At 38.1% G+C, this 27,726-nt stretch overlaps 2 protein-coding genes across 4 annotated transcripts in view; one reads left to right on the top strand and one right to left on the bottom strand.

The window, feature by feature from the left end:
* FCHSD2 (FCH and double SH3 domains 2) overlaps positions 1-27,726 on the top strand; it is a 306,616-nt gene that overhangs the window by 188,346 nt on the left and 90,544 nt on the right. The gene's annotated exons all lie outside the window — the stretch shown is intronic.
* On the bottom strand, positions 13,584-14,176 carry LOC109028893 (large ribosomal subunit protein eL15-like). Its single transcript, XM_055356760.1, is given in 1 exon segment — positions 13,584-14,176. A coding segment is annotated over 1 exon segment (573 nt). The 3' UTR covers positions 13,584-13,603.

Below are 27,726 nucleotides of genomic sequence, written 5' to 3'. Positions count from 1 at the left end.
TTTTTCCCTCCCAAACTTGCTACTCTTTTGATCTTCCCAATTTCAGTAATGACAACTATATTCTTGGAATTACTCAAGCTAAAAGTATTAGTGTCATCCTTCTTGCCCCACTCCAAACCCCTCATTCATCCCATTAATAATTCCTTTAAATAGAATGATTTTTTGGCTGGGCACAGTGGCTGACACCTGTAATCCCAACACTTTGGGAGGCTGAAGGGGAAGGATCGCTTGAGCCCAGGAGTTTGTGATCATCCTGGGCAATGTGAGACCCCATCTCTACAAAAAATAAAATAATTAGCCAGGCATGGTGGCATGCACCTGTGGTCCCAGCTACTCAGGAGGCTGAGTTGAGAGAATTGCATGAGCCCAGGTGTTTGAGGCTTGCAGTGAGCCGCCATGCTGTGCCACTGCACTCCAGCCTAGGTGACAGAGTGAGACCCTGTCTCAAAAAAAAAAAAAAAAATTCCCCACGTCTACTGCTAATATTCTAATAATCTAAGCCACCATTATTATCTTTGCATGTACTTTAGCAAGATTCTTCTAATTGGCTTTCTACTCCCACCCCTACCTTTATGTCTATTCTCTGCGTAATAGCGAAAGTGATCCTTTTATAACCTAAATCAGATTATGTCATTTCTTTGGTCAGAACCTACTAGTGGCTTCTGTTCTCACTAAATTTAAAATTCAGAATTCTTATCAAAGTCCTAGGTCATCTACTATCCCTTCCCTCACTGTAATTTAATCATATTGGCCTTTCACTGTTCCACACCAAGCACATTGTCACCTCTGGACTTTTACATGTGATGTTTCCTCAAGCAAGCTCTTAATGCCAGAGAGCCACAGAACTCGATACTCCCTCACTCCATTCAAGTCTTTGCTCAAATGTGACTCTAACAGTGAGGCCTTCCCTGACTACACAACATAAGGTGGCATCTTTTCTTCATTCTCTATTTCTTTTCTTTGTTTATGTTTATTGTATTTATTACAACCTGCCATAACACATTTAAGAGCAAGAGTTTTTGTGTTGTTTTTTTTTCCCCATGCAGTGTCTCCAGTACCTGGAATAATGTCTGACAAATAGTAGACTCTTGATAAATATTTGTTGAGTGACTTTTTATGGATTCATGTTCAATAAATTCATGTGGTTGAAATTGATTTAGGTGATATATTAGCAGTATCTTTTATATAGCTGCAAATTAGATGATGTTTTACAAGGAGTACTAGTGTCAAATAAGCTCTCAACTGGCCTTAAGAGAGAGAATTTATTTTCCAAATGTAGATATTTCAGAAAGCAAAATTAGAGATTAAAGATTTTTTGAAAAAGAAATTGTGAAAAAGGAATTTTGAAAAAGGAATTGATGGGAAGTATACTCATCACCAGCAGTAGGTTTCTGGAGATCTAAGATCTGGAGTTTACCTCACTACCTTAGTTTCTAATGCTTGTCATGCTTTCTCAAGACCGTTTCTCAAAGAACGTTCCTCTTCTCTAACTATACCTTTTCTTTCTGATCCAGCACTGTTAGGCGTCTCATGTTTTCTGGTGTGTTTTACTTTTCTTAATATCTAATACTATGTTTATTTTATTTTCTATTGGAGCACAATAACTTCATAAATATCTCTTATTCTTTGCACTTTCAGTAACAAAATTTTTTCAAGTCAAAGTCTGCCAGCACCATAGAGGAGTAGTTGTGTTTGCTTCAGGATTGTCTGAGGCTTTAAAGCGGGTGAACTGCTGACCTTGAGGAAAAGCAGATAATTCTATCAAGAAAGCCTCCCTCCAGGAGTAGGCTTTTATTGCTTTATTATATATCTTAAACTGTAAGATCCTGTTTCTTCACCTATGGAAATAAGGTGAACAATATCCTTTTCATGAATTGTAAATATGTGTAAGTGCCTGGCACATAGTAGGTGTTCTGTAAGTATTCATTTATCTTTCTTCCTTCCCTTATCTTCCACTAATCCGTATAACTTAATGTCTCATCTCTACCAATAAGCTCTTATGTATCTTAACCAAATTTTCTTACCAAAATTAACTATAGGCCAGGCAAGGTGGCTCATATCTGTAACCCCAGCACTTTGAGAGGCCGAGGCTGGTAGATCACTTGAGGTCAGGAGTTTGAGACCAGCCTGGCCAACATGGTGAAACCTCGTCTATACTAAAAATATAAAAATTAGCCAGGCGTGGTGACACATGCCTGTAATCCCAGCTACTCAGGAGGCTGAGGCAGGAGAATCACTTGAACCCGGGAGGCAGAAGTTGCAGTGAGCCGAAATAGTGCCACTGCACTCCACACTAGGTCACAGAGTGAGACCCTGTCTCAAAAAAAAAAAAAGTCAAACTTGGTGAACACAAGCAAACAAAAAAGTGTATGGAATTGTTTTTGCTCTAAAAATACTAGAGACTAATATTAGATTCGTGTTTTCCTTCATAAGCCATATATATCTTTCTGGTATTAAGATAGAGAAGAGAGAGTTGCTTCATCTGAGTGACCAAGCAAGACCAATATAAGTTAAAGTACACAGGGAGTTTCCAAGCATTAAACTCATGGGTGCTCTTCCTGTCTAATCTTGTCTTCATTTGGTAAGACATATGCAGACCTACCATGAAGCTTCAGGGAATTTTTGATTCTTGCCAAAAATAAAAATGCCCTGAAGTGTGCCTGTTGAAAATGCCAACAATATGTAGATTCTGAAAGTTATCTTGTAAGTGAAAGAAAGAGTATAGGTGTTACAGTATTCTTGTCAAATAGGATTTTCCCTAAGTTTTATGGGAGTAAGGACTTTCTCTGCTATACTGAACTCTAGCCTCATTTCCTCAGCAAACATGATTGATCTCAGTTAGATATTAAGAATTTATAAAGAGATTGTGAAAGGGTACCTCAAATCAATGGGAAAATAACAGATTATAAAAGTCATGACATTGAGACTCTTAGGAAGAAAAATTGTGTTTCTTCCATCAAACCAGGCCAAAGTAAGTTATAGGTTTGTTAAAGATAAATGTAATAGAGAAAAACATGGGAGAATATTTATCTGATCTTAGTGTAGGGGTGAGATTTTTAAGGATTCTAGCAAAGGCAAGCACCATATGGGAAAATGGTGATAAATTTTACAATCCCACAGTTCAGAAATGTGTAATAATAACACCAAAGCAAACATTTATTGAGCTAAATGCCAAGCCTTGTAGTAAGTGCTTTACGTATAAGTCAGTGCCAAGGTTGAGAGACTCTGCCCTAGAGCTGCGTAATCTGTCGCTCTCGTTTGCTGTGTTATCATATGCCAGATATTTTGTCATAGTGTAACAAGGTTTACCAGCTTCCCAATCTGCAGCATCTGTTTCATCACTGCTTACAACTCTGCCACTTAACAGCTGCCACCTATATTAGTTTTTTGTTACAGCAATATCCTACACCAGATACTAATCCTGTATTAATTAGGATAAAGGCTAAACAATTAGAATAGGGAGACCCAAAATGCAGTGGTTCACAAAAGATAGGTGTTAATTATTTCTAATGCAATGGTTTGGAGTAGATAGGTAGCATTTGCCTCATGAAGTTATTCAGAGACTCAGATAGCAGGGTAGTCCATCACTTTCTCTCATGGCCTGGCTAAACCTGTGTCATTGATTTATTTGAGTTCTAGCCAGTGGATAGGGGAAAGAGAGCATGGAGAAGACACACCTGTTCTCTTAAGATCTAGTCCTTAAAGGAGCAAATGTTACTTCTGTTCACACTGAATTAGAGAGAATTAGTCATGTGGTCAATCTCACAGCAGGTATGGGGGCTAGGAAGTGTAGTCCCACATCATGTGCCCAGGAAGAAAGGGATAACATTTGGTGGACAACAACAAATAGTTTCCACCGCAACCACTACCAGTGCTGCCTCTAAATATCTGAGAAGCCAAATGATAATGTGGGAGTTAAGTGTTCTTATAAATGAAAAATTAAAATATCCTAAAAGAAATAAGGAAAAACTACAAATTCAGTTTTAAAAAGGGAAATACAAAAGACTAGTAATCATGCATCAGTAGCTGATTGTCAACAAAGGTACTAAAACAATTCAGTGGAGGAAAGAATAGTCTTTCAACAAATTGTACTGGCACAACTGAATATCCACATGCAAGAAGAATGAAGTTGGACCTCTACGTCACAGCATATATAAAAATTAATTCAAAATGAATCAGACTTAAGAGCTAAAACTATATAAAACTCTTTGAGGGTAAAAAAAAAAACGCAAGTCTATGTTAACTTAGAATAGGTAACAGTTTCTCAGATATCACCAAAAACACAAGCAACCAAAGAAAGAATAGACAAATTGCAGAAATAAAAACTTTTGTGCATCAAAGGAATCTATGGAGAAAGTGAAGACAACCCACAGAATGGGAGAAAATATTTGCAAATTACATATCTGAAAAGGATTTAATATTTAGAATATATAAAGAAGCTTTACAATTCAATAAAAACAAATAACCCAGTTTTTTTAAAAGGGCAAGGATTTTAATAGACTTTTTTCTCAAAGATGAGTAATACCTTTATTCATTAGGAATATGCAAATCAAAATCACAATGAAATACCACTTCACATCTGCTAGGATGACTAAAATTTTTAAAAACAGAAAATAACAAGTGTTGGTGAGGAGATGGAGAAATTGGGTGAGAATGTAAAATGGAACAGCCATTGTGGAAAAACAGTGATGTGAACATTAGCATTTGGTGGTTTCTCAAACTATCCAACAGAATTGTCATATGACCCCAAAACTCCATTCTTAGATTTATACCCAAGAGAACTGAAAACAAGTGTTCAAGCAAAAAGCTGTGTACACAAATGTTTGTAGCAGCATTATTCATAACAATCCAAAGGTGGAAACAACCCAAATGTCCATCAGCTAGTGAATGGATAAACAAAATGTGGTAAACCCATACAGTGGAATATTATCAACCATAAAATTGAATGTAGTAATGATTTATGCTACAACATGGGTAGACCTTGAAAACATTATGTTAAGTGAAAGAAGCCAGACACAAAAGCGTATATATTGTATGATTCCATTTCATTTGTCCAGAATAGGCAAATCCATAAATGTAGAAAGTAGATTAGTGGTTGCCAGGCACAGGGGGAGAGGGCACTGACTACTTAATGGCTATAAAGTTTTCTTTTCTTTTCTTTTCTTTTCTTTTCTTTTCTTTTCCTTTCCTTTCTTTTCTTTTCTTTCTTTCTTTGAGATGGAGTTTTGCTCTTTGGTGCCCAGGCTAGAGTGCAGTGGCATGATCTCGGCTCACTGTAACCTCTGCCTCCAGGGTTCAAGTGATTCTCCTGTCTCAGCCTCCTGAGTAGCTGTGATTACAGGCACCCACCACCACGCCCAGCTAATTTTTGTGTTTTTAGTAGAGACAGGGTTTCACCATGTTGGTCAGGCTGGCCTTGAACTCCTGACCTCAGGTGATCTGCCCGCCATGGGCCTCCCAAAGTGCTGGGATTACAGGCGTGAGCCACCACGCCCGGCCAGGTTTCTTTTTGTGGTGATAAAAATGTACTGGAATTAGGTAATGGTGATGGTTGCACAACTTTGTGAATATACTAAAAGCCACTGCATTGTATACTTTAAAACGATGAACTTAATGGTGTGTGACTAATATCTCAATAAAAAATAAGACTAGTGACTGTGAAAATCTAGCATCCCACCAGTAATCAAAGAAATGAAAATTATGCTGGGTGCTGTGGCTCATGCCTGTAATCCCAGCACTTTGGGAGGCCGAGGTGGGCAGATCACGAGGTCAGGAGATCCAGACCATCCTAGCTAACGTGGTGAAACCCCGTCTCTACTAAAAATACAAAAAATTAGCCAGGCGTAGTGGCGGGCACCTGTAGTCCCAGCTACTCGGGAGGCTGAGGCAGGAGAATGTTGTGAACCTGGGAGATGGAGCTTGCAGTGAGCCGAGATTGTGCCACTGCACTCCAGCCTGGGCGACAGAGCGAGACTCCCTCTCAAAAAAAAAAAAAAAAGAAAGGAAAATTATGACAATGTTAGTCTTAATTGTATCCATTAAAATGGTAAGTTAAAATTTTGTTAATACACTCATATTCTATTATTGATAATGTAAATTGATACAGTTGTTTTGGAGGGCTTAATTGGTAATATGTATCAAATGCTTTAAAATAAACTATACTCTTTGTCTCAAATTATGTTGTAAGAATTTATTCTAAGGATATAATAAATATTTATTATGATATTTGTCTACATGCTTGATGATGACAATGAGATTAAAAATGGAAAGCAACTAAAATGTTGAAAAATGAAACATTCAGTAATTTTGAAGTAATTGAAATGTTTCATAATAAGCAGCCAATAATTTATGATATCCAATAGCTGGGCACAGTGGCTCACGCTTGTAATCCCAGCATTTTGGGAGGCTGAGGTGGGTAGATTGCTTGAGTCCAGGAGTTCAAGACCAGCCTGGCCAACATGGCAAAACCCCATCTCTACTAAAAATACAAAAATTTGCCAGGCCTGGTGGCACATGCCTGTAATCCCAGCTACTCAGGAGGCTGAGACAGAAGAATTACTTGAAACCCGGAGGTGGAGGTTGCAGTGAGCCGAGATCGCACCACTGCACTCCAGCCTGGGTGACAGAGTGAGACTTCGGCTCAAAAAAACAAAACAAAACAGACAAACAAAAAATGTATGATACCCAAACGATGTCATAAAAATTATGTTGCATAAGATTATACCATTATAGTGCCATGAAAAATGTTAACACTGTATTAACTGATTAAAATGAGAATCATAAATAATATGTAAAATATAGTCTTGAATTTGTTTTTAAAGTCTGTTTTATAAGTTAATATTCCCATATTTATGTGAGATTACCTGTGATTTTTGTTTTCTTTGGATTTTTCTGTATTTAATTTTCTTTATTGAGCATGTATTCTATAATCAGAAAATTATGTTTTCAATATGTTTTTTTAACTAATGATTTTATCACACTGTAATTTATAATCAGAAATCTATGAACTAACTTTTGGGAGATTTAAAGTAAGGGCTGTTCCAACAGAATGTGCTGGAGGATGGGAGTTCCTACATGTCCATTAGGACCAGCAATATAGTGGTGTGGCTATTAATCTTTCATTATAATATACCCATTTCTTGCTAGACTCAGTGACTCTGGTTGATTAGTTCATTGCTTAGAATAAGATCTTGTGGTCAATTCCTATGTGAGTCAAGTAAACACTGACTTTGGCTTTAGTTCTAGTCAGACAGCTTGTAAGTGTGTATCACAAGTCAGAGGGGACACTAAATGGGAGAGCATAAGTGGATTTTTGTAGATCAACCATTGTTGTGGGAAAACCTCTTCAGTTCTGCTCCTCTTGGCCAGATGTGGGCCTGAGTGTGAGTCTGGATAAGAAGAGTTCAGACTTCTCTTGTGACACACAGCATTTCTTACCCAGGGGAAGTTTAAATAAATTTGAACATAAAACCTAGGTCTTCCACTTGGTTTAAAGCCCTTAACTAAGAAATAAGATATATTGGAAAATGCTTCGTACCTACAGCATTGTCATTAAGAGATGTTGGCCCCATGGGGCATGCAGCTGTTAAACCAGAGTGACTCCCAGACCCAGTGATGTGAGTCTCATTTTCTTGGACCTGAATCTCACCTGGGGCCTGGGAAAGCAGGCTGGGACACAAGGAGAATAGCTCTTGGGTAGCTGGGTGAGCTATTGCATAGATGGCTGCAAAGACTAGTCCCACAAAGAGGGGCACCTGGTGCTGCCTTGTTGGCAGGCAGTCATTTTTGTCCTACATCCTTCTGAGTAGTCTTGTGAATATGAATGTTTACTTAAGCTTGAAAAATTTCCCTAGGCATTATACTTAACATCTTGGGACTCAGTTTCCTGCTCTGTAAAATGAAAATGTTGTCTACCTTAAAGGTGGTTGTAAAAAGTACAGTTACTGCACAAAGCTCCTAGAATATAATAGATATTCTGTAAATGGTAGGTATTACTCTGTTTATACCATCATATTTTAAAGGTAAAATATGCTAGTACTTCCACAATACCTATTTTACAGACTTGCATTAGAGGATATTGGCAGGTATTGACATTTTGAGCATTGTAATTATTGGCCATGTAATTGTCTAGTTTTTTTTTTAATTATACTTTAAGTTTTAGGGTACGTGTGCGCAACGTGCAGGTTAGTTACATATGTATACATGTGCCATGTTGGTGTGCTGCACCCAGTAACTCGTCATTTAACATTAGGTATATCTCCAAATGCTATCCCTCCCCCCTCCCCCACCCCACAACAGGCCCCGGTGTGTGATGTTCCCCTTCCTATGTCCATGTGTTCTCATTGTTCAATTCCCACCTATGAGTGAGAACATGCGGTGTTTGGTTTTTTATCTTTGCGATAGTTTGCTGAGAATGATGGTTTCCAGCTTCATCCATGTCCCTACAAAGGACATGAACTCATCATTTTTTATGGCTGCATAGTATTCCATGGTGTATATGTGCCACATTTTCTTAATCCAGTCTATCATTGTTGGACATTTGGGTTGGTTCCAAGTCTTTCCTATTTTGAATAGTGCCACAATAAACATATGTGTGCATGTGTCTTTATAGCAGCATGATTTATAATCCTTTGAGTATATACCCGGTAATGGGATGGCTGGGTCAAATGGTATTTCTAGTTCTAGATCCCTGAGGAGTCGCCACACTGACTTCCGCAATGGTTGAACTAGTTTACAGTCCCACCAACAGTGTAAAAGTGTTCCTATTTCTCCACATCGTCTCCAGCACCAGTTGTTTCCTGACTTTTTAATGATCACCATTCTAACTGGTGTGAGATGGTATCTCATTGTGGTTTTGATTTGCATTTCTCTGATGGCCAGTGATGATGAGCATTTTTCCATGTGTTTTTTGGCTGTATAAATGTCTTCTTTTGAGAAGTGTCTGTTCATATCCTTTGCCCACTTTTTGATGGGGTTGTTTTTTTCTTGTAAATTTGTTTGAGTTCATTGTAGATTCTAGATATTAGCCCTTTGTCAGATGAGTAGATTGCAAAAATTTTCTCCCATTCTGTAGGTTGCCTGTTCACTCTGATGGTAGTTCCTTTTGCTGTGCAGAAGCTCTTTAGTTTAATTAGATCCTATTTGTCAATTTTGGCTTTTGTTGCCATTGCTTTTGGTGTTTTAGACATGAAGTGCTTGCCCATGCCTATGTCCTGAATGGTATTGCCTAGGTTTTCTTCTAGGGTTTTTATGGTTTTAGGTCTAACATTTAAGTCTTTAATCCATCTTGAATTAATTTTTGTATAAGGTGTAAGGAAGGGATCCAGTTTCAGCTTTCTACATATGGCTGGCCAGTTTTCCCAGCACCATTTATTAAATAGGGAATCGTTTCCCCATTTCTTGTTTTTGTCAGGTTTGTCAAAGATCAGATAGTTGTAGATATGCGGCATTATTTCTGAGGGCTCTGTTCTGTTCCATTGATCTATATCTCTGTTTTGGTACCAGTACCATGCTGTTTGGTTACCGTAGCCTTGTAGTATAGTTTGAAGTCAGGTAGTGTGATGCCTCCAGCTTTGTTCTTTTGGCTTAGGATTGACTTAGCAATGCAGGCTCTTTTTTGGTCCCATATGAATTTTAAAGTAGTTTTTCCAATTCTGTGAGAAAGTCATTGGTAGCTTGCTGAGGATGGCATTGAATCTATAATTTACCTTGGGCAGTATGGCCATTTTCACGATATTGATTCTTCCTACCCGTGAGCATGGAATGTTTTTCCATTTGTTTGTATCCTCTTTTATTTCATTGAGCAGTGATTTGTAGTTCTCCTTGAAGAGGTCCTTCACATCCCTTGTAAGTTGGATTCCTAGGTATTTTATTCTCTTTGAGGAAATTGTGAATGGGAGTTCACTCATGATTTGGCTCTCTGTTTGTCTGTTATTGGTGTATAAGAATGCTTGTGATTTTTGCACATTGATTTTGTATCCTGAGACTTTGCTGAAGTTGCTTATCAGCTTAAGGAGATTTTGGGCTGAGACGATGGGGTTTTCTAGATATACAATCATGTCATCTACAAACAGGGACAATTTGACTTCCTCTTTTCCTAATTAAATACTCTTTATTTCCTTCTCCTGCCTGATTGCCCTGGCCAGAACTTCCAACACTATGTTGAATAGGAGTGGTGAGAGAGGGCATCCCTGTCTTGTGCCAGTTTTCAAAGGGAATGCTTCCAGTTTTTGCCCATTCAGTATGATATTGGCTGTGAGTTTGTCATAGATAGCTCTTATTATTTTGAGATACATCCCATCAATACCTAATTTATTGAGAGTTTTTAGCATGAAGCGTTGTTGAATTTTGTCAAAGGCCTTTTCTGCATCTATTGAGATAATCATATGGTTTTTGTCATTGGTTCTGTTTATATGCTGGATTATGTTTATTGATTTGAGTATGTTGAACCAGCCTTGCATCCCAGGGATGAAGCCCACTTGATCATGGTGGATAAGCTTTTTGATGTGCTGCTTGATTCAGTTTGCCAGTATTTTATTGAGGATTTTTGCATCGATGTTCATCAGGGATATTGTTTTAAAATTCTCTTTTTTTGTTGTGTCTCTGCCAGGCTTTGGTATCAGGATGATGCTGGCCTCATGAAATGAGTTAGGGAGGATTCCCTCTTTTTCTATTCATTGGAATAGTTTTAGAAGTAATTGTGTTGTTTTAACTCCATGTCATGCAATAGAAGTTAAAGTTGGCAGCATCACAATGAATAATGATTAAAGTCTGAGTATTTAATAGTCAGTTTATCTTCATATGTTCTTAGTGTAGTAGTTTACAATATTTGAACATGCCTTAGAACAAATATTTAATTATAGATGTGCTAACTGAAACTTCTTGCAGTTAATGAACTAATAAAATATCAAAATATAATGTTTATGTATCTTATTCAGCAAGTATTTCTTGAATAAATACTAGGTGTGAGGTATCATTCTGAGTGCCTCAGTGAACAAAACAGCCAATATAATTTTATATTTTAAATATGTAAAACATTAAAACATATATGTTCAAAAGTCAAATAGACTGACCCAGGGAATTCTCACTTCCATTTCTGTGCCCTTCATCTCCGTCTGACCTGTCATTCTCTTCAATTTCCTTCCCTTTCATTAAAGCTATTAATAAATAACCAAGGTAATATGAAGTTCACATTTACTGTTTTCCCATAATCCATACTGGTCTGTGCTGTCTTTTTCCTGATTCAGTGTCTCACTAATCGTTTCCTACTCAAACCTCTCCATCAGGCATCTTGGAATTCTATTCAGTAGTCCTCAGTTAATCCTAACTATAGTTGAATTAAGTAGGTTGAAGTTGAAGTAAGTGTTAAATGTAGATAGTAAATATAAAAGTCAGGGCTGGGCAAAGTAGCTCATGCCTGTAATCCCAGCACTTTGGGAGGTAGAGGTGGGCAGATCACCTGAGGTCAGGAGTTCGAGACCAGCCTAGCTAACATGGGGAAACCCCATTTCTAATAAAAATACAAAAAATTAGCTGGGCATGATGGCACGTGCCTGTAATCCTAGCTACTCGGGAGGCCGAGGAAGGAGAATCACTTGAACCCGGGAGGCGGAGGTTGCAGTGAGCCAAGATCGCACCATTGCACTCCAGCGTGAGCAGCAAGAGCAAAACTCTGTCTCAAAAGAAAAAGTCAGTATTAATGAATTTGTGATTTAGCCAGGCATGGTGGCTCACACCTATAATCCCAGCACTTTGGGAAGTATGCACCTGTAGTCCTAACTACTTGGAAGCCTGAGGTGGGAGGATTCTTAAGTCCAAGAGTTTGAAGCTGCGAACTGTGATCATACCACTGCACTCCAGCCTGGGTGATAGAGTGAGACCCTGTGTCTAAAAACAAAACAGTGAGATATGACTTCACATCCTCTAGGAGAGCCATAATAAAAATAAAATAAAATGAATAGCATAGCATATACCATAACATTCTATAGCATGTTTGTCAATACTTTTTAATTTTAATAAAGTATGTATTTTCCGTTTGATTACCAAAGTACCAGAAGAAAATTTGAAAAGTACAGAAAACCTAAAGATAAAATAACTTCACATTGTAACAGTAAACCACTCTTACTGTCATCTTGGCGTATCCTTCTAATCTTTCCTAGGCATGTATTGCATATACATGTTTCAAAATTGTTATACACGTAAGTCCTTTTATTTTTTCACATAAAATACATTCTGAGCTATTCCTAGCCTGTGTTAGCCCATTTACATTGCTTTAAAGAAATACACAAGGCTGGGTAATATAAAGAAAAGAGGTTTATTTTGGCTCACAGTCCTGCAGACTGTACAGGGAGCATGGTGCTGGCATCTGCTTCTGGTGAGGCCTCAGGAAACTTACAATCATGGCAGAAGGCAAAGTGGAAGCCTGCATGTCACATGGTGAGAGATGGAGCAAGAGAGGAGGGAGCTGCCAGGCTCTTTTAAACAGCCAGCTCTAGTGTGAACTCACAGAGTGAGAACGCTCTCATTACTGTGAGGACAGCAGCAAGCCATTCATGAGGGATCTGCTGCCATGACACAGACACCCCCTACTAGGCCCACCTCCAACATTGGAGATCACATTTCAACATGAGATTTTGAGGGGACAAAGCATTCAAACTGTATCACTGCCTTTACATGTTACTTGAAAATGTGATTTTAATGACTGCATAGTATTTGATCATATTAATATGCCATTAACTTTATTACTTTTTTTTGCTTTTATAAACCTTTTTTTATGCTTTTTAGTGAAGGTTCTTTTTTACAATCTTAATATACCTCTTTGATAACTTCCTTAAGATATCTTTTTTTAAAGCTACATTCCCTGGTCAAAAACAAAGATTGGTTAATACTTTTCATTTGGCTAGCTGATTGCCTTCCGAAAAGATTATATCAGTATATACTTCTGAAAGCAGTGTATGAAAGTGCCTATCCTTGCACCCTTGTCAAAACTGTGTTTTATATTTAAACAAACATACATATATAAGCAACAATCTGGATGAAGGTAAAGAAATCTTAATTTTTAATTTTTTGCTTACTAACAAATTGAACATTTTTATTTCATGTTGTTTAAACAACTCTTCTGACCAGTGATGAGTTAAAAGAAAAAATAGATCAATAAAAGAACAAAACAGTTAATGATAAAGTAATAATAAGTAATATATTAATAGAGTTGGGAGTCTATACTAAGCAAACTGACATCCAACATAATTTATAATTTGTATTTTTATAAATATAAAAATTATATAAATTATAATTTAAGTATAGTTTTTATATCCTCTTAGATACTATTTTGGACATGTGGGATTCAGTGACTTAGCAAAGGTTTTTATTTGAGGCCCTTCATTAATTCATAATTTAACAAATATTTACTGTCATTCTATGTGTCATTTACTGGGGACACATAGTGAACAAGACTCATGTGGCCTCTGGTCCCTTGAAGGAGAATAAAAATATTAAAATAGCTTATTTATTTATTTTTTTGACTGTCCTAAATTATTAGGTATGAATTTTACAAACTTTACTTATATTAGTGGTAACAGTGGAACTGGAGAGTTTCGCGCCTTCTCTAAGCTGCCCGGCGAGAACCACCAATAGCATGGTGGAACATATGGTCCTTTCCAAGCCCATGGCTCTTTCGGCCTGTAGATGTCAGCCCACGCATCTCCCTGTGCTTATAGACTGCTTTGGTGATCCATTGGGTGTCAGGATTTCTTCTGATAGCTTTATGGAATGGATCAATGAGGATAACCTCAAAAAATTTGTATGTGTAATCTTCACCAACCCAATAAGAATTCAGGACTCTAAGAGCCCCACAGTGGCATCCACCTCACTCCTCTGCAATGGACTGAAGGCTTCAGGCAAACTTTAGCTGATTAACACCATGATGAACAGGCTTGCCATTAGTTGCACCCTTAGGAACTGGGCGTTTTCGGCCACCACGGTGAACATGAATCCTGTATATAACGTAACCTTGCTTGGCCTTGCAGCCTGGTCGGCGCGCTTTATCAGGCTGGGTGGGGCGGGGAGCCCTGTGGAGAGCAGAGAGCTGGCGGTACTGCCAGCAGCTGACTCTCAGAAAGCGCATGACATGAGACTGCTTCTTTCTCCATAGCTCCTGGATGTGCGGGTATGCACCCATCTTGGCTTACCTGATGGCTACTGCCAGATAGAAAGGAAAATAGCTTATTTACTATTTATTGCCACATATTATACTAACCTCATTACATATATTATTTCCTTTAATATTAAAACAATATTTGGTAACTGCATTTTAGAGACTAGCATGTTTCTAATTAAACCTGTTTACATCAACTAAAATACTAACATGCTTTGTAAAAGGCCCTTCAGTATTGAAAGTGTAGTGCATTGTGGTAAGCATAATATAAACACGCAAAGCCCCATTTACATATTGTGAGGCTTTCAGTATTTAGAATCTCAGTAGTGATGAGTTTAAAAGGCTAAGGATGATGGCAAAGCTGATTCCAACTTGGGGCTAAATTTTATTTGTCCTGCTTCTATGGAATTAGACCTGAGAGTCACCTATGGTAGGGCACAAATGCCTTTTCAATTTTGATTTGCTTGCATTTTCTACACAGGCTGTAACACTGCCACATAAAACACTAGGGGCTCGTGCCAGAGGGGACTGTACAAGCAGTCCACAGATGTTCTCTAAGAAACTCCCTGGAACTTTACTACTCGGTTATAGAAAGAGCCGTCAAGGCCAGGCATGGTGGCTCATGCCTGTAATCCCAACACTTGGGAGGCCAAGGTGGGCAGATCACTTGAGGTCAGGAGTTCAAGACCAGCCTGACAAACATGGTGAAACCCCATCTCTACTAAAAATACAAAAATTAGCTGAGTGTCTTGGTGGGCATCTGTAATCCCAGCTGCTCGGGAGGCTGAGGCATAAGAATCACTTGAACCCAGGAGGCGGGGGTTGCAGTGAGCCTAGATTTCCTATAAGCCAAAGAATTTTCTCAGTGATCAAATTCTAACCGAGAAACTGAAATGTATTCATCAAACAGGCAGCTTTTAACATCTGAATAAATCTCTATAACTCTCTAGAGAAAATTAAGTTATAATTGTAGATACCATTAAACTGTGGAACATGGAAGTTGAAACTTAATTTTTGTTTAATAATTTAAAAACCATTCCTTAGAAAGGTTTTTGAGGCCCAATCTGTTGCAGCCACAATCTTACCGACTGGGGGAAAAATGCTTAGTTACAATTTTAAGGGGGGAATTACTGTCATGCTGCTGAGAAATGGATCCTGTCTTTTTTGACCTTCCTTCCTTCCTGAACGTCCTCTGCTAATGTTATTTCTGTGATTCAAATACTGCCGAGCACAGCACAAGTTTTTGCTGGAATTGACTTTAGAATGGACATGTGAGTGTTTATAATAAGGAAACAGATTCTTTTTTTCATAGGCTCTGTACTTAAAAGATTTATTATCCTGAATAACCATATACCCCCAAAAAAGTACAGTTTGGCTACTGTATTAAAATTTGAAAATATCCTGCATTACATGTTTAGTAGCTCAGAGGCCACTTTTATTAAATGTAAAGACCAAAACTTCTGTGACTCTATCCTTACTATATTTTTTAAGAAAATATTTATAATCTTAAATCAGCTTTAGAGTGCAACTCAAAAACCATTTTAAAACCTAATGAATTAAATTATTAATAAAACAAAAACCAAAATGATAAATTAGTCTTGGGTTAGCTTGATAAGATTTTTTTCAATAGTTTAGAACTGAACTATTCTGTTAATGAAAATTGTGACTAATGTAATTCTGAAGGACTTTCAAGACAGGTTCCTCTCCACTGTTTGTGTAGAATACGAGTAAAAGAATGATGAAAATTGACCCTCTCCGGACAAACCTATAGAGACTTCCACTACCTGCTAGAAGATGCCTAAGCTTCTCCATCTGGTGAGATGCTATGATCTGCTCACCCCTCATTCAGTCAGGAAAAGGACACCTTGCAAATCCCTGACTTGTTTTGCTGGCTGTGGGCACACCTAGACACCAGCAAGGAAGAGAATAGAAGGCAAATTCTCCCCAAACCGGCTACTGCTTTGAACACCCTTAACTATCCTAGACCCTTCTGGTCTCAATCTTTGAAACTTTATCGGTTCTTCCAGCAATGCCAGGTTTCTTGAACTTCTGCTAATAGCCTTGTCTAATAGTCTCGACTGGCTGACATTAAATTCAAGTATAAATCTTGGAATTCAAACTCAAGAATCACTTGAACCCAGGAGACAGAGGTTGCAGTGAGCCGAGATCGTGCCATTGCACTCCAGTCTGGGCAACAAGAGCAAAACTCCGTCTCAAAAAAAAAAAAAACAAAAAAACTCCTTCATAATCTGGATAATACTGCCCCAGTCTTAGCTTCAGCACTCTTCATTTATTTACCTCAGGTAACTAAATTCTGCCATTGAGGGTGCTGGGGATGTATTTCCCTACCTGGAATGCTTTCCTCATATCTCAATTCATGTCATACTTCTTAGACATACTCCTTAGAGACTCCAGCCAGCATTATTCTGTTGTTTCCCTTACCATTCAGACATAACACTTTTATTTTAAATTATATTAACAGCTACATCAGTCTTTGTTTCACATATTTTATCTTACGTTCTGTATTTCCCATGGTGCCTAGCATAATAACTGGGTGCACTCAGACATGATTTCCTATAGAAAATCATTTTTAAACCTCATGTTTGTCTAGGTGCCTCTCTTCTAGCACCCTGTATAATTGAAATTATCCTGTGTTACATGTTTGTTTCCAATGCTTGCCCAGGTTCTCATGGTTATGTATTCAAAAGCACATATACAAACACAGAGTTAATGCTAAGCATAGTTCTTGGCACAGAGTAGGTTCTAAAAAAATATTTTGGCCAGGCACGATGGCTCACGCCTATATTCCCGGCACTTTGGGAGGCCGAGGCAGGCAGATCATGAGGTCAGGAGATGGAAACATCTAAAGAGATCAGACCTTGCCTTTCCATTAATGGTCCCATATGTCCATGACATGTTTATTAACTCTTCCCTAAAATGTCAATGTAAGGAATACTCAAATTGGCCAGCATCAGAGATATTGTTTACTGAACTAACACTAAGGCTTTATATTTCATGCTAAATGCTTTCTGTCAGTTCAATACTTTGATGTCAAAAATGCACACAAAAGAGACTATTTAAATAACATGGCCAAAAGATGAATATAGGAAAATTCTCAGACTAAACTGAAATGCCAAGAATTTTTTTGTTTGCAGCAGTCCTATTTACTGTCTAATCTATACGTTTTTCTGATTTAGATACCTAAATATCTAAACTTCTGTTTTAGTTTCCCCAAAAGCCTTAAGAGTTCCTTCATCAAGCCTTTGGTCCTCTAGCTCTATCTTCCTCCAGCTATACAATTGTGTTCATATTCTGTTCCTCATCAGGACCACAGCTAAGGAAGAACTCCTCTTTGCTATTGGATGGTAGGGTTGATGAGCAGAAATCTGCTATTTAAATGTTTAATTTTTAAAAAGATTATGAAGCATATAAAGAAACAGGAATATATAGCCCATACACAGGAATAAAAGGAGGCAAGAGAAACTGTCTCCAAGGAAGTCCATACATTGGACTTACTAGACAAAGATTTTAAATCGCCTATTTTTAATATATTTCAAAGAGCTAAAAGAAACCATGTCTGAAGAACTGAAGGGAAGTATGAGAATGATATCTCAGCAAATAAAGAATATCATCAAAGGGATACAAATTATAAAAAGGAATCAAATAGAAATTCTGGAGTTAAAAATACAATAACTGAAATAAAGATGTACTATAAGTGTTCAGCAGCAAAGTTAAGTTGGCAGAAGGGAGAATCTGAATTTAAAGGTCAGTCAATTGAGATTCTTTTTTAAAAATGTTTATTTCTTTTCTAAATTAGAGATGGAGTCTTGCTATGTTGACGAGGCTGGTCTCCAACTCCTGGCCTCAAGCAAGCCTCCCATCTTGGCCTTCCAAAGTGCTGGGAGTACAGGCATGAGCCATGGCGCCTGGTCGAGATTCTTGAGTTTGATAAAATCACACTGATAATTCCCAGGCAACCATGCCAAAATATATAGTAAAAAAAACAAGGGAATTAAAATGGTACGTAGAAAATATTGATTTAACAGACCTCTTAAGGAGATACTATTTTTTAATTATTTTATAGATAAGGTAACAGACTTAGAGCAGTTCTACTGCTCAAGTACATAATAGAGTCAGACTCAGAAGCCCAGTCTGTCACCAAAATTCCTTACTATAGTCTTACAAGGGAGATAGATGAAATTCTCTGGTAGAACATAGAAATGGTTAAGCCCTATTATTTTAATAACCACCATTTACACATACCATACTCTTATAATTCTGTCAGATAAGGAATGGAAAGCTCAAGAACGGTCAGTGTCTTCCCAGAGTGATGGTTGCTAGTAAGTGGTAGAACTGGGATTTGAAATGAAAGTATATATGGTTCAAGGTTTTCTGTTGCCCATGATGTTTTGAGATGGCAACCTAAATATTATGTGGTTTTAGCACACTCACAACTGGGTGAGCATAAGTTGTACAGCAGACCTTTTTCAGACATCTGACTTATCTTGCATGCTAGTAGTAATGCAAGAGGATAACACAAGCTTTATAGAAAAACAGCATTGAAATTTTCCTTTCCTGGTTTTGTAATTTACAGACATAAACTTCCTTATTTGTTTCCTCTTTCACAGAACATGAAGTAACCTGAAGTAACCCAGTGCTTTTAAATAAAACAACCACATAAAAAATTAGATGATATGTTTCTGATTTTACTTTATATCAACTGATAAATTCAACTACATATTAAGATATTTACAGTAATGTAAATACAGCCCAGTACTTGTTTTGATTTCTTGTAAAAAGCTACTTTCTCTTTGTAACCTGATTAGGTGTAGCTTGGGGTCTTCTGAAAAAGATAAACAAAAGCAAGGAGGCAGTCTGTTTTCTTCCAGTATCAGCAAAGAAAGACTGTAGAATTTCATGATTTAATTTTAAGACAACTCACATTTATCATCATCTTGATATTTATATCCTTGACTTTTACCAAAGTCTATTTTAGAAATGCCCATTGCTCTCAGAAAAGAAGAGTTTGTTTTTTTAGGCTGCATTAAGGAAACTCAAGAGATTTCAGCAAAACTTTATTGCTAAAGAATCTGTGCCCCTCCTGGATCTAAATAAGGAGGGGACTGTTTAAAGTTCTTACTTTAGGGGAAATTACATCAAATGCTTAGGAAAATGACTCATTTTCCCTCCTAATTCATCATAATCTTCTTCTTCAAACAAGTTCTGGGACATTTACATTTTCCTGTAAAATAAATGTTCAGTGGAGCATTCCAGATCTCTAAGTTTCTGAACTCGTCCTTAGAATATTCCTTTTTTTTTCTTCACTATTTTGAGTATTTAACATTATGAGTTTGGGAGTTTAGGTTCCAAACTCAACTGATTTTAAGGATCAAGTAGATAAAATGAATAAAGAGGGCAGAGGTAATGTGTAAGGGAGTGTGTGGCCTAATAGCTACCTGGAAAGAACATGGCTGCTTAAAGGCATTCAAATTCAATTGTTTAAAAATATTGCGGAGTTATTAAAACATATTGCTGGTCAAAGGTCCCATGGTTTCTCAGTTTCTCAATTACTACAGAATTATTCCCTTAGAAATTTGTGTCCAATAGTCAAAAAGTTTGGCTATTTTTTTTAAGTATATTTGGATAAATTACCTACCAAGTTTTTGCATATTGGAGACCACCAAGGTGTTCATACTGCCAGATTAACTCACGTTTAAATAAACCTTGAAAGAATGCTTATCCTGCCATTTCTGAGCATATATAAGTGAATTCTATCATTGATTAAGAAATTTATGGCCAAGCACAGCAGCTCATGCCTGTGATCCCAGCACTTTGGGAGGCTGAGGCAAGTGGATTACCTGAGGTCAGGAGTTTGAGACCAGCATGGCCAACATAGTGAAACCTTGTCTCTACTTTAATAAATACAAAAATTACCCGGGTATGGTGGTATGCACCTGTAATCCCAGCTACTCGGGAGGCTGAGCCAGAAGAATCTCTTGAACCCAGGAGGTGGAGGTTGCAGTGAGCCGAGATAGTGCCGCTGCACACCAGCCTGGGCAACAGAGTAAGACTCTGTCTCAAAAAAAAAAAAAAAAAAAAAGGCGTGGCTCTTCATACAGGTCTCTTTGAATTGAAGTTTGTGCATATCTGTTCACTTAAACAAGTGTAAAGAACATTCTTGTGTTTTGCTCATTTAAATGTAAAATGCTAGACAAGATACAGATGCATCTTCATCATACGTGCCCTTCTCAAACTGTTATGATGCTTTTATGATTTGTTGTAAGCTTTAAATAGCTTTTTTTTTTTTTTTTTTCTGAGGCAGTGTCTTACTCTGTTGCCCAGGCTGGAGTGTAGTGGCGCGATCATGGCTCACTACAGCCTCAACCTCCCAGGCTCAGGCAGCCCTCCTACCTCAGCCTCCTGAATAGCTGGGACTACAGCCACATACCACCAGACCTGGCTAATTTTTGTATTCTTTGTAGAGATGGAGTCTTGCTGTGTTGCCCAAGTTAGTCTTGAACTCCTGGGCTCAAGTGATACGCCCACCTAAGCCTCCAAAAGTGTTGAAATTGCAGGCATGAGCCGCTGTACCCAGCACTAAATAGTTTTTACTTTACTTTAAATTTGTAAGAAATATATGCAGCTTTTGGATTGTATTTGCAATTCAGCTTTGACGTAAAAATTGTCTACTTTAAGCTTTGAGATCTGTTTAATTGAAGAGAACCAGGAATAGTAAGGAAAGCAATTGAATTATTATTACTTGCAATTTATTGTCCATGTGAGTCAACTTTTTTTCCTTACAATGCAACCAAAAGACACAATTTGGATATGGCTAATATAAGTTGGGTATCATTTATTACTCTTTAGTAAGAAGTCTTTTGATTGCAAATAACAATGACCCAACTCAAAGTAGCTTAGGCAAAACAGGAATTTGTTGGCTAAGGTAACCAAATCACAGAAAGGATGAGATGGTGCTTGCTCAAGAACTACCCAATTCAAGGACACTGTCCCTGTCCTCTGCCCACCATTCCCATCTTCACTTTGCCAAATTTCTCATCACTGCTTTTCTCTGTGAGTTGGTTTAATTCTTTCCTACTACAGATAGGCACTATCTGCTTGGTAGGAAGAATAACCATTTGGTGGGAAGGATAGGCCATTTTTGGACTAATCTTTCAGCCTCTATCCCAGGGATGACCTAATTTAAGTCAAGGGACCACCTCCACCCAGTAATTAGGGGCAGAGGACAGTGGTTTGAGGTTCTGTCTTGCATATCTGCCTACCCTGCAAGTTTACCCCTGAGATCAGGACAGCAGGATCTGTTGCTAGAATGAAGAAGAAGGCATGCAAGGTTATATATATTTTATGTCTTGGAATTCCACATAAAAAGATGCCACTACTGAAAATATTTGAAAATTACTGAATTAGAGTTTTGTGAAATCAATTACTCCTTTAACTTGTATACGATTTTATAAATGTTATGTAACATCATTAGATTTCTCAGTCATGGGGCTCAAGTATAGGTTTATTCATTTTTTGTAATCATGCGAATTCTGATTGGTGTTCTTATTTGTTGAACAGATATTTATTGAGCACTACCAGTATGCCAAACCCTATGCTCAACACAGAAGATGGAATGGTAAACAGACAGACCTGATGCCTCCCTTTATGGAACTTAAACAAAAAGAGGGACATACAAACAAATATCACCAGTATGAGGTTGTATGCTATGATCAGGAGTTATGAAGCAAAAAGACAATAGAGATATCCAAGTAGATGATTAAGTGAAGAGACTAAGGCTGATAAGAGTGAGCCAAACCACAGGAGAGAAAGCAGAGAGTAGTCAAGGCAGAAGAAAAGCCTGTGTGAAAGCTCAGAGGCAAAAAAGGGGTATTGGAGAAGCCAAAAACTGCATTGTAGAGAATGTGTAATAGGGAAGGAGAATGGGGAGTGAGTAGTAAGTGAAGAAGCTGAAGAGGTATGCCAAGTTCAGATAATGTGGTCTGTAATGATTTTTTTAAAAGCCTTTTCCTAAATATGATGAGTAGTAGCCAGTGAACAGTGTAGAGCAGTCAAGTAAAATACACAATTTAGAAACATCCTCCTAGCTGCAGTGTGGAAATGAGTTGGTGAGAGGGAGAGTTGGATGCAGGGCAACAGAAGATTGCTGCAATAATCTGGATGAGACAGGATGGCCAGAGGGGAGTAGCTGTGGAGATCAGGAGGAGGGGTTAGGTTTGGTAAATATTTAAGAAGTGGAATCAATAAGATTTGGTAATTAACAGCATGTGGGGGACAAGGCAGAGGGAAAAGTAAATCTTCACTTCCAGGTTTCTGCCACAGGTTGGCAAGTGAATAGTGGCATCACACACTGAGGAACTCAAAAGAAAGCAGATGGAAAAGAGAATGATTCAGTCTAAGAGGCAATTTGATCCACAGGTTTGAAAGTCAGAGGAGGGAAGTAGTGTCTGGTCAAAATATAAGTCAGTCTGATAAAAATTTAAAACAACAACAATGAAACAATAGCATTGACCCAGAATGTTATTGCAAGATCTTGTGAAGAATATACGCATAGCCCTGATCTTGTCTGTCTGTGCAATTCTATTTGACAGATGTTTGTTGGATACTGTTATGCAAGATGTAAGAAGAGTTTTTTGTGTTTTTGAGACAGGGTCTTGCTCTGTCACCCAGACTAGAATGCAGTGGTGCGATCTCTGTTCACTGCAACCTCCACCTCCCGGGTCCAAACAATTCTCCTAACTCAACCTCCCAAGTAGCTGGGATTACAGATGCCTGCCACTGCGCCTGGCTAATTTTTGTATTTTTAGTAGAGATGGGGTTTCACCATCTTGGCCAGGCTGGTCTTGAACTCCTGACCTTGTGACCCACCTGCCTCGGCCTCCCAAAGTGCTGGGATTACAGGCGTGAGCCACCATGCCTGGCCAGAAGAGTTTTTAAAAATTAGAAATTATTTTTTAAATTTATTTTTTAAATTTTTATTTTATTTAAAAAAAAATTTAAGGCTGGGCATGGTGGCTCACACCTGTAGTCCCAGCACTTTAGGAGGCTGAGGCAGATGGATCACTTGAGGTCAGGAGCTCGAGACCAGCCTGACCAACATGGTGAAACCTCATCTCTACTAAAAAAAAAAAAAAAAAAAAAAACCCACAAAAATTAGTTGTGCATGGTGGTGCAAGCCTGTAATCCCAGCTATTCAGGAGGCTGAGCCAGGAGAATCACTTGAACCCGGGAGGCAGAGGTTGCAGTGAGCCTGATCGCACCACTACACTCCAGCCTAGGTGACACAGCGAGACTCCGTTTCAAAAAAAAAAAAAAAAATTTAATTATTGTGGGTATATAGTAGGTATATATATATATATATTTGTGAGGCACATGAGATGTTTTGATACAGGCATGCAATGTGAAATAAGCACATCATGGGGAATGGGGTATCCATCCCCTCAAGCATTTGTCATTTGAGTTACAAACAATCCAATTACACTCTTAAGATATTTTAAAATGTACAATTATTATTGACTATAGTCACCCTGTTGTGCTATCAAATAGTAGGTCTTATTCTATTTTTTTGTACCCATTAGCCATCCCTACCTCCTCCTCAACCCCTACTACCCTTTAAAAATTAAAAAATCATGTCAGTCTGAATAATTACATTTTGTTTTGTTTTGTTTTTGAGACAGAGTCTCGCCCTGTCACCCAGGCTGGAGTGCAGTGGCACGATTTTGGCTTACTGTAGCCTCCCTCCCAGGTTCTAGCAATTCTTATGCCTCAGGCTTCCAAATAATTGGGACTACGGATGGGCACCACCACGCCCGGCTAATTTTTGTATTTTTGGTAGAGACGGGGTTTCACCTTGTTGGTGAGGCTGGTCACAAACCCTTGTCCTCAGGTGATCCTCCTGATCCCAAAGTGCTGGGATTACAGGTGTGAGCCACCACACCCAGCCAATTACGTTGTTGAAGTCAAAGAAAATATAGAGATGAATCTCTAAATTAAAAATGTTTTATTTGGAAAACAAGAATTGCATTTTGGGACAGATTGGGTGATCTTCAGTATGTACAAAGAACAAAGAGAAGGTTGGCACTAGTAAAGTTTTGAGGAGCTGGCAAGCTGTGATTGGTGACAGCAGTGGGTAGTTAGTCTTAGAGTCACAACAGATTGTTTCGGCAGCTATTAGATAATACTGGTTTCAGGTTACCACAGGCAGTTTCAGCAGCGGGCTTGCAGAGAATTACATTCATGGAGCAACATTATATGCCCTAAGTGCTTTTTCCTCCTGGCCCCTCAATTGATTTAGTTGGATATGACAAGAATGACCCAATTTTTATAATCAACTTTCACAACATATTATTTTTTTCATCATAATAAAGGTGACCCAATTAAGATAAATGCCTCATTCTCTACTTCACTCTCAAAATGTTTCTTTGGTGCTTTCCTTCTTACACAACTGGAGTCTGCTTTTGTAGCTCAGACCCTTCTCAGTTTGATTCATTTCAATAATCATTTATTAGAGGCCTCTGCTAAGGGTAGGATAAAGGGAAGAAAGTGCTGCCTGTTCTCAAGGAATTAAGGGTCTTTTGGGAAAATCTGACATGTATATGAATGGTTTCAATATAGTGTTTTAAATACTGTGATGGGGAGTTTGTAAAAAGTGTTTTCAAGCTCTTTGGTTCTATTTTTTGGGACAATTTTTATTCTGATCGTTGGCTTTTTAATCAAAGTCCATATAAATATTTATGCAATCTGCCTTCTAATCACAAACCATGTTGAGACAGTACTACCCAGAATTGCTTTGAACTTCATTTCTAGATGCCATCATTGGTTCAGACAATTGCAGTTTAAGGCAGGGGGCTGGAGCAAATCATAGGGTTATCATCCACTTCCTGTGCTTTGAATTCCAACTGTTTCTTAATTTTTGTATCTCCTGCATTAACTCTATGCACACTAGCAATAATCCACCCAGGCCAGAAGGCCTCCAGCTATCTTACCCACCATAAAATGAGTTCATGTGCAGGTTAATGAGTATCACAGCCTTGCAGAGGTGGTAATTAAAATTCAGGGAATTCTGGGTGTTGGATAGCTGAAAAAGATATTTTAAGATTAATCTCCATTGAAAGTGGCTTCTATTCCTCAGGGATCTAGAACTAGAAATACCATTTGACCCAGCCATCCCATTACTGGGTATATACCCAAAGGATTATAAATCATGCTGCTATAAAGACACACACACACGTATGTTTATAGCGGCATTATTCACAATAGCAAAGACTTGGAACCAACCTAAATGTCTAACAATGATAGACTGGATTAAGAAAATGTGGCACATATACACCATGGAATACTATCCAGCCATAAAAAATGATGAGTTCATGTCCTTTGTAGGGACATGGATGAAGCTGGAAACCACCATTCTCAGCAAACTATTGCAAGGACAAAAAACCAAACACCGCATGTTCTCACTCATAGGTGGGAATTGAACAATGAGAACACATGGACACAGGAAGGGGAACATCACACATCGGGGACTGTTGTGGGGTGGGGGACGGGGGGAGGGATAGCATTAGGAGATACACCTAATGCTAAATGACGAGTTACTGGGTGCAGCACACCAACATGGCACATGTATACATATGTAACAAACCTGCACGTTGTGCACATGTACCCTAAAACTTAAAGTATAATAATAATAAAATAAAAAAAAGAAAGTGGCTTCTGATCACTTGGGCCTCCTCTCACCTACTTAAATAAGATTCAATCCATGATTGGCAATAATACCCATACAGCACATAGAAGAATATTGTGGAAACGCTAAGGAAGAGCTGGTTGAGTCAGTTTTGTAAAGCACTTGGAACTCGGTAAGCCGTTAGTAAGTGTCAGTTGCCTGTGTTAACCATCATTATTATTATCATTTAAGTATTTAAGTGGAAGAGAAGGGGGGAAGGACATTCTAGGCCAAGAGAATAACTTATTTGGGAACATGAAAGTGAATGTCATTTTCCAAAATGACTCAGTATAGTTGGGAAGTAGAGTATAATGCAGAGAACAGTGATGACAGATGGTGCTAATGAGAGAGAGTTATGTTGGGACCAGATTGTAAAGAATCTTCAATGCCTGCTAAAGAATTTCTGCTTTGCAAAATATACAGTGGGAACCATTGAAAAAAATTTTGTGGAATTTTTTTTCCCTGATATGTTATTCAGGTTTTCTTTATGCTTTTTTATGAAAAATTTCCAACATACACTGAAGGAAAAAAAAAAAAGGCAGTATAATGACCCCCACGTACTCATTATCCAGCTTTAACCATTATCAATATGTGGCCAATGCATTGATGATTTTAAAGCAAGGCAAGAAAGACTAACATTATACCACATCCTTTACCTTTATCCTTTATCTTCACTATGTCCTGTGGAGTATGTGGTACTCCCACTTTCCCTAATTATAAATGAGAAAATCATCAACATGATAAAGTAAGTAAAAGCTCTGGGATTCTAACCCACATCCAACTGATTTCAGAGCTCAAGGTCGTTCCTGTCTTGCATCTGAAGTAGAGCATGATTCCCCGTTGAAAACAGCTGCTGATCCATCTACAGTAACAGTACCTATTGGTGCTCTTGACCCTATTCAGGATGGTAGGCTTCTCTGCCTGCAGCCACTCTCCTTCCAGAGGGTCACCAGAATCTAAGTCCACATAAATGCTCAACCTAGTCAGCTAAAGTAACTGTGCAGTCCAGTAGTTTTCAAAGTATGGTCCCAGGCCAGTGGCAAGTTGTTAGAAAATGCAGACTCTTAGGGCCCATCTTCAGCCTGCTGAATCAGAGACTGTGGGTGGGGCCCAACAATTTGTGTTACTGGTTTTTAAATCAGACTTTATTGTTTAGAGCAGTTTTAGTTCCACAGCAAAATTGAACAGAAGGTACAGAGATTTCCCTTACACTCCCTTCGCCTACATACAATTCCTCCCACTATCAACATCCCCCAACAGAGTGGCACATTTGTTGCAATTGATGAACCTACACTGACACCATCATTATCACCCCAAATTCATAGTTTACATTAGGGTTCATTCTTTGTATTGTACATTCTCAGTTTAGACAAATGTATAATGACATGTATCCACCATTGTAGTATCATACAGAATGGCCTCACTGCCCTGAAACAATCTGCTTTTATAAGCTCTGAAGTGATTCTCAGGTATGCTTAAAGTTGAGAACATCTGGTTTAGTTAGACCTTAGAAAATGGAAGGCAGCTCGTATCTGAAGGATCATCCTTACCCTTAAAGGCTTACAGGGTTTTTTGCCTACCCGGAAAAGAAGAGAGGGCAGGACTGAAATACATTTGTTTTGTGCTTGTGAATTGTTAAGATAGTAAAAACTAGGATTTATTACTATTAAGTAGGGATTTGCCTTTTTAAAAAGAATGGTTCAAATCCCTGTTGGAAGTAAATCCTTTTCATATAAGTAGTTAGGTATTACTAGTGCACCAAGTTGCCATTTTTTTCACTCTTTTATGTTAAATAATGCACATCTGTATAATTCTGGCTGACATTCTTCCAACTTAA

The sequence above is a fragment of the Gorilla gorilla genome, chromosome 9 (genome assembly GCF_029281585.2).
Source record: "Gorilla gorilla gorilla isolate KB3781 chromosome 9, NHGRI_mGorGor1-v2.1_pri, whole genome shotgun sequence".
Taxonomy (NCBI): domain Eukaryota; kingdom Metazoa; phylum Chordata; class Mammalia; order Primates; family Hominidae; genus Gorilla; species Gorilla gorilla.
Note: the sequence above shows the minus strand (reverse complement) of the source record. Positions and strands in the feature narration are given on the sequence as shown.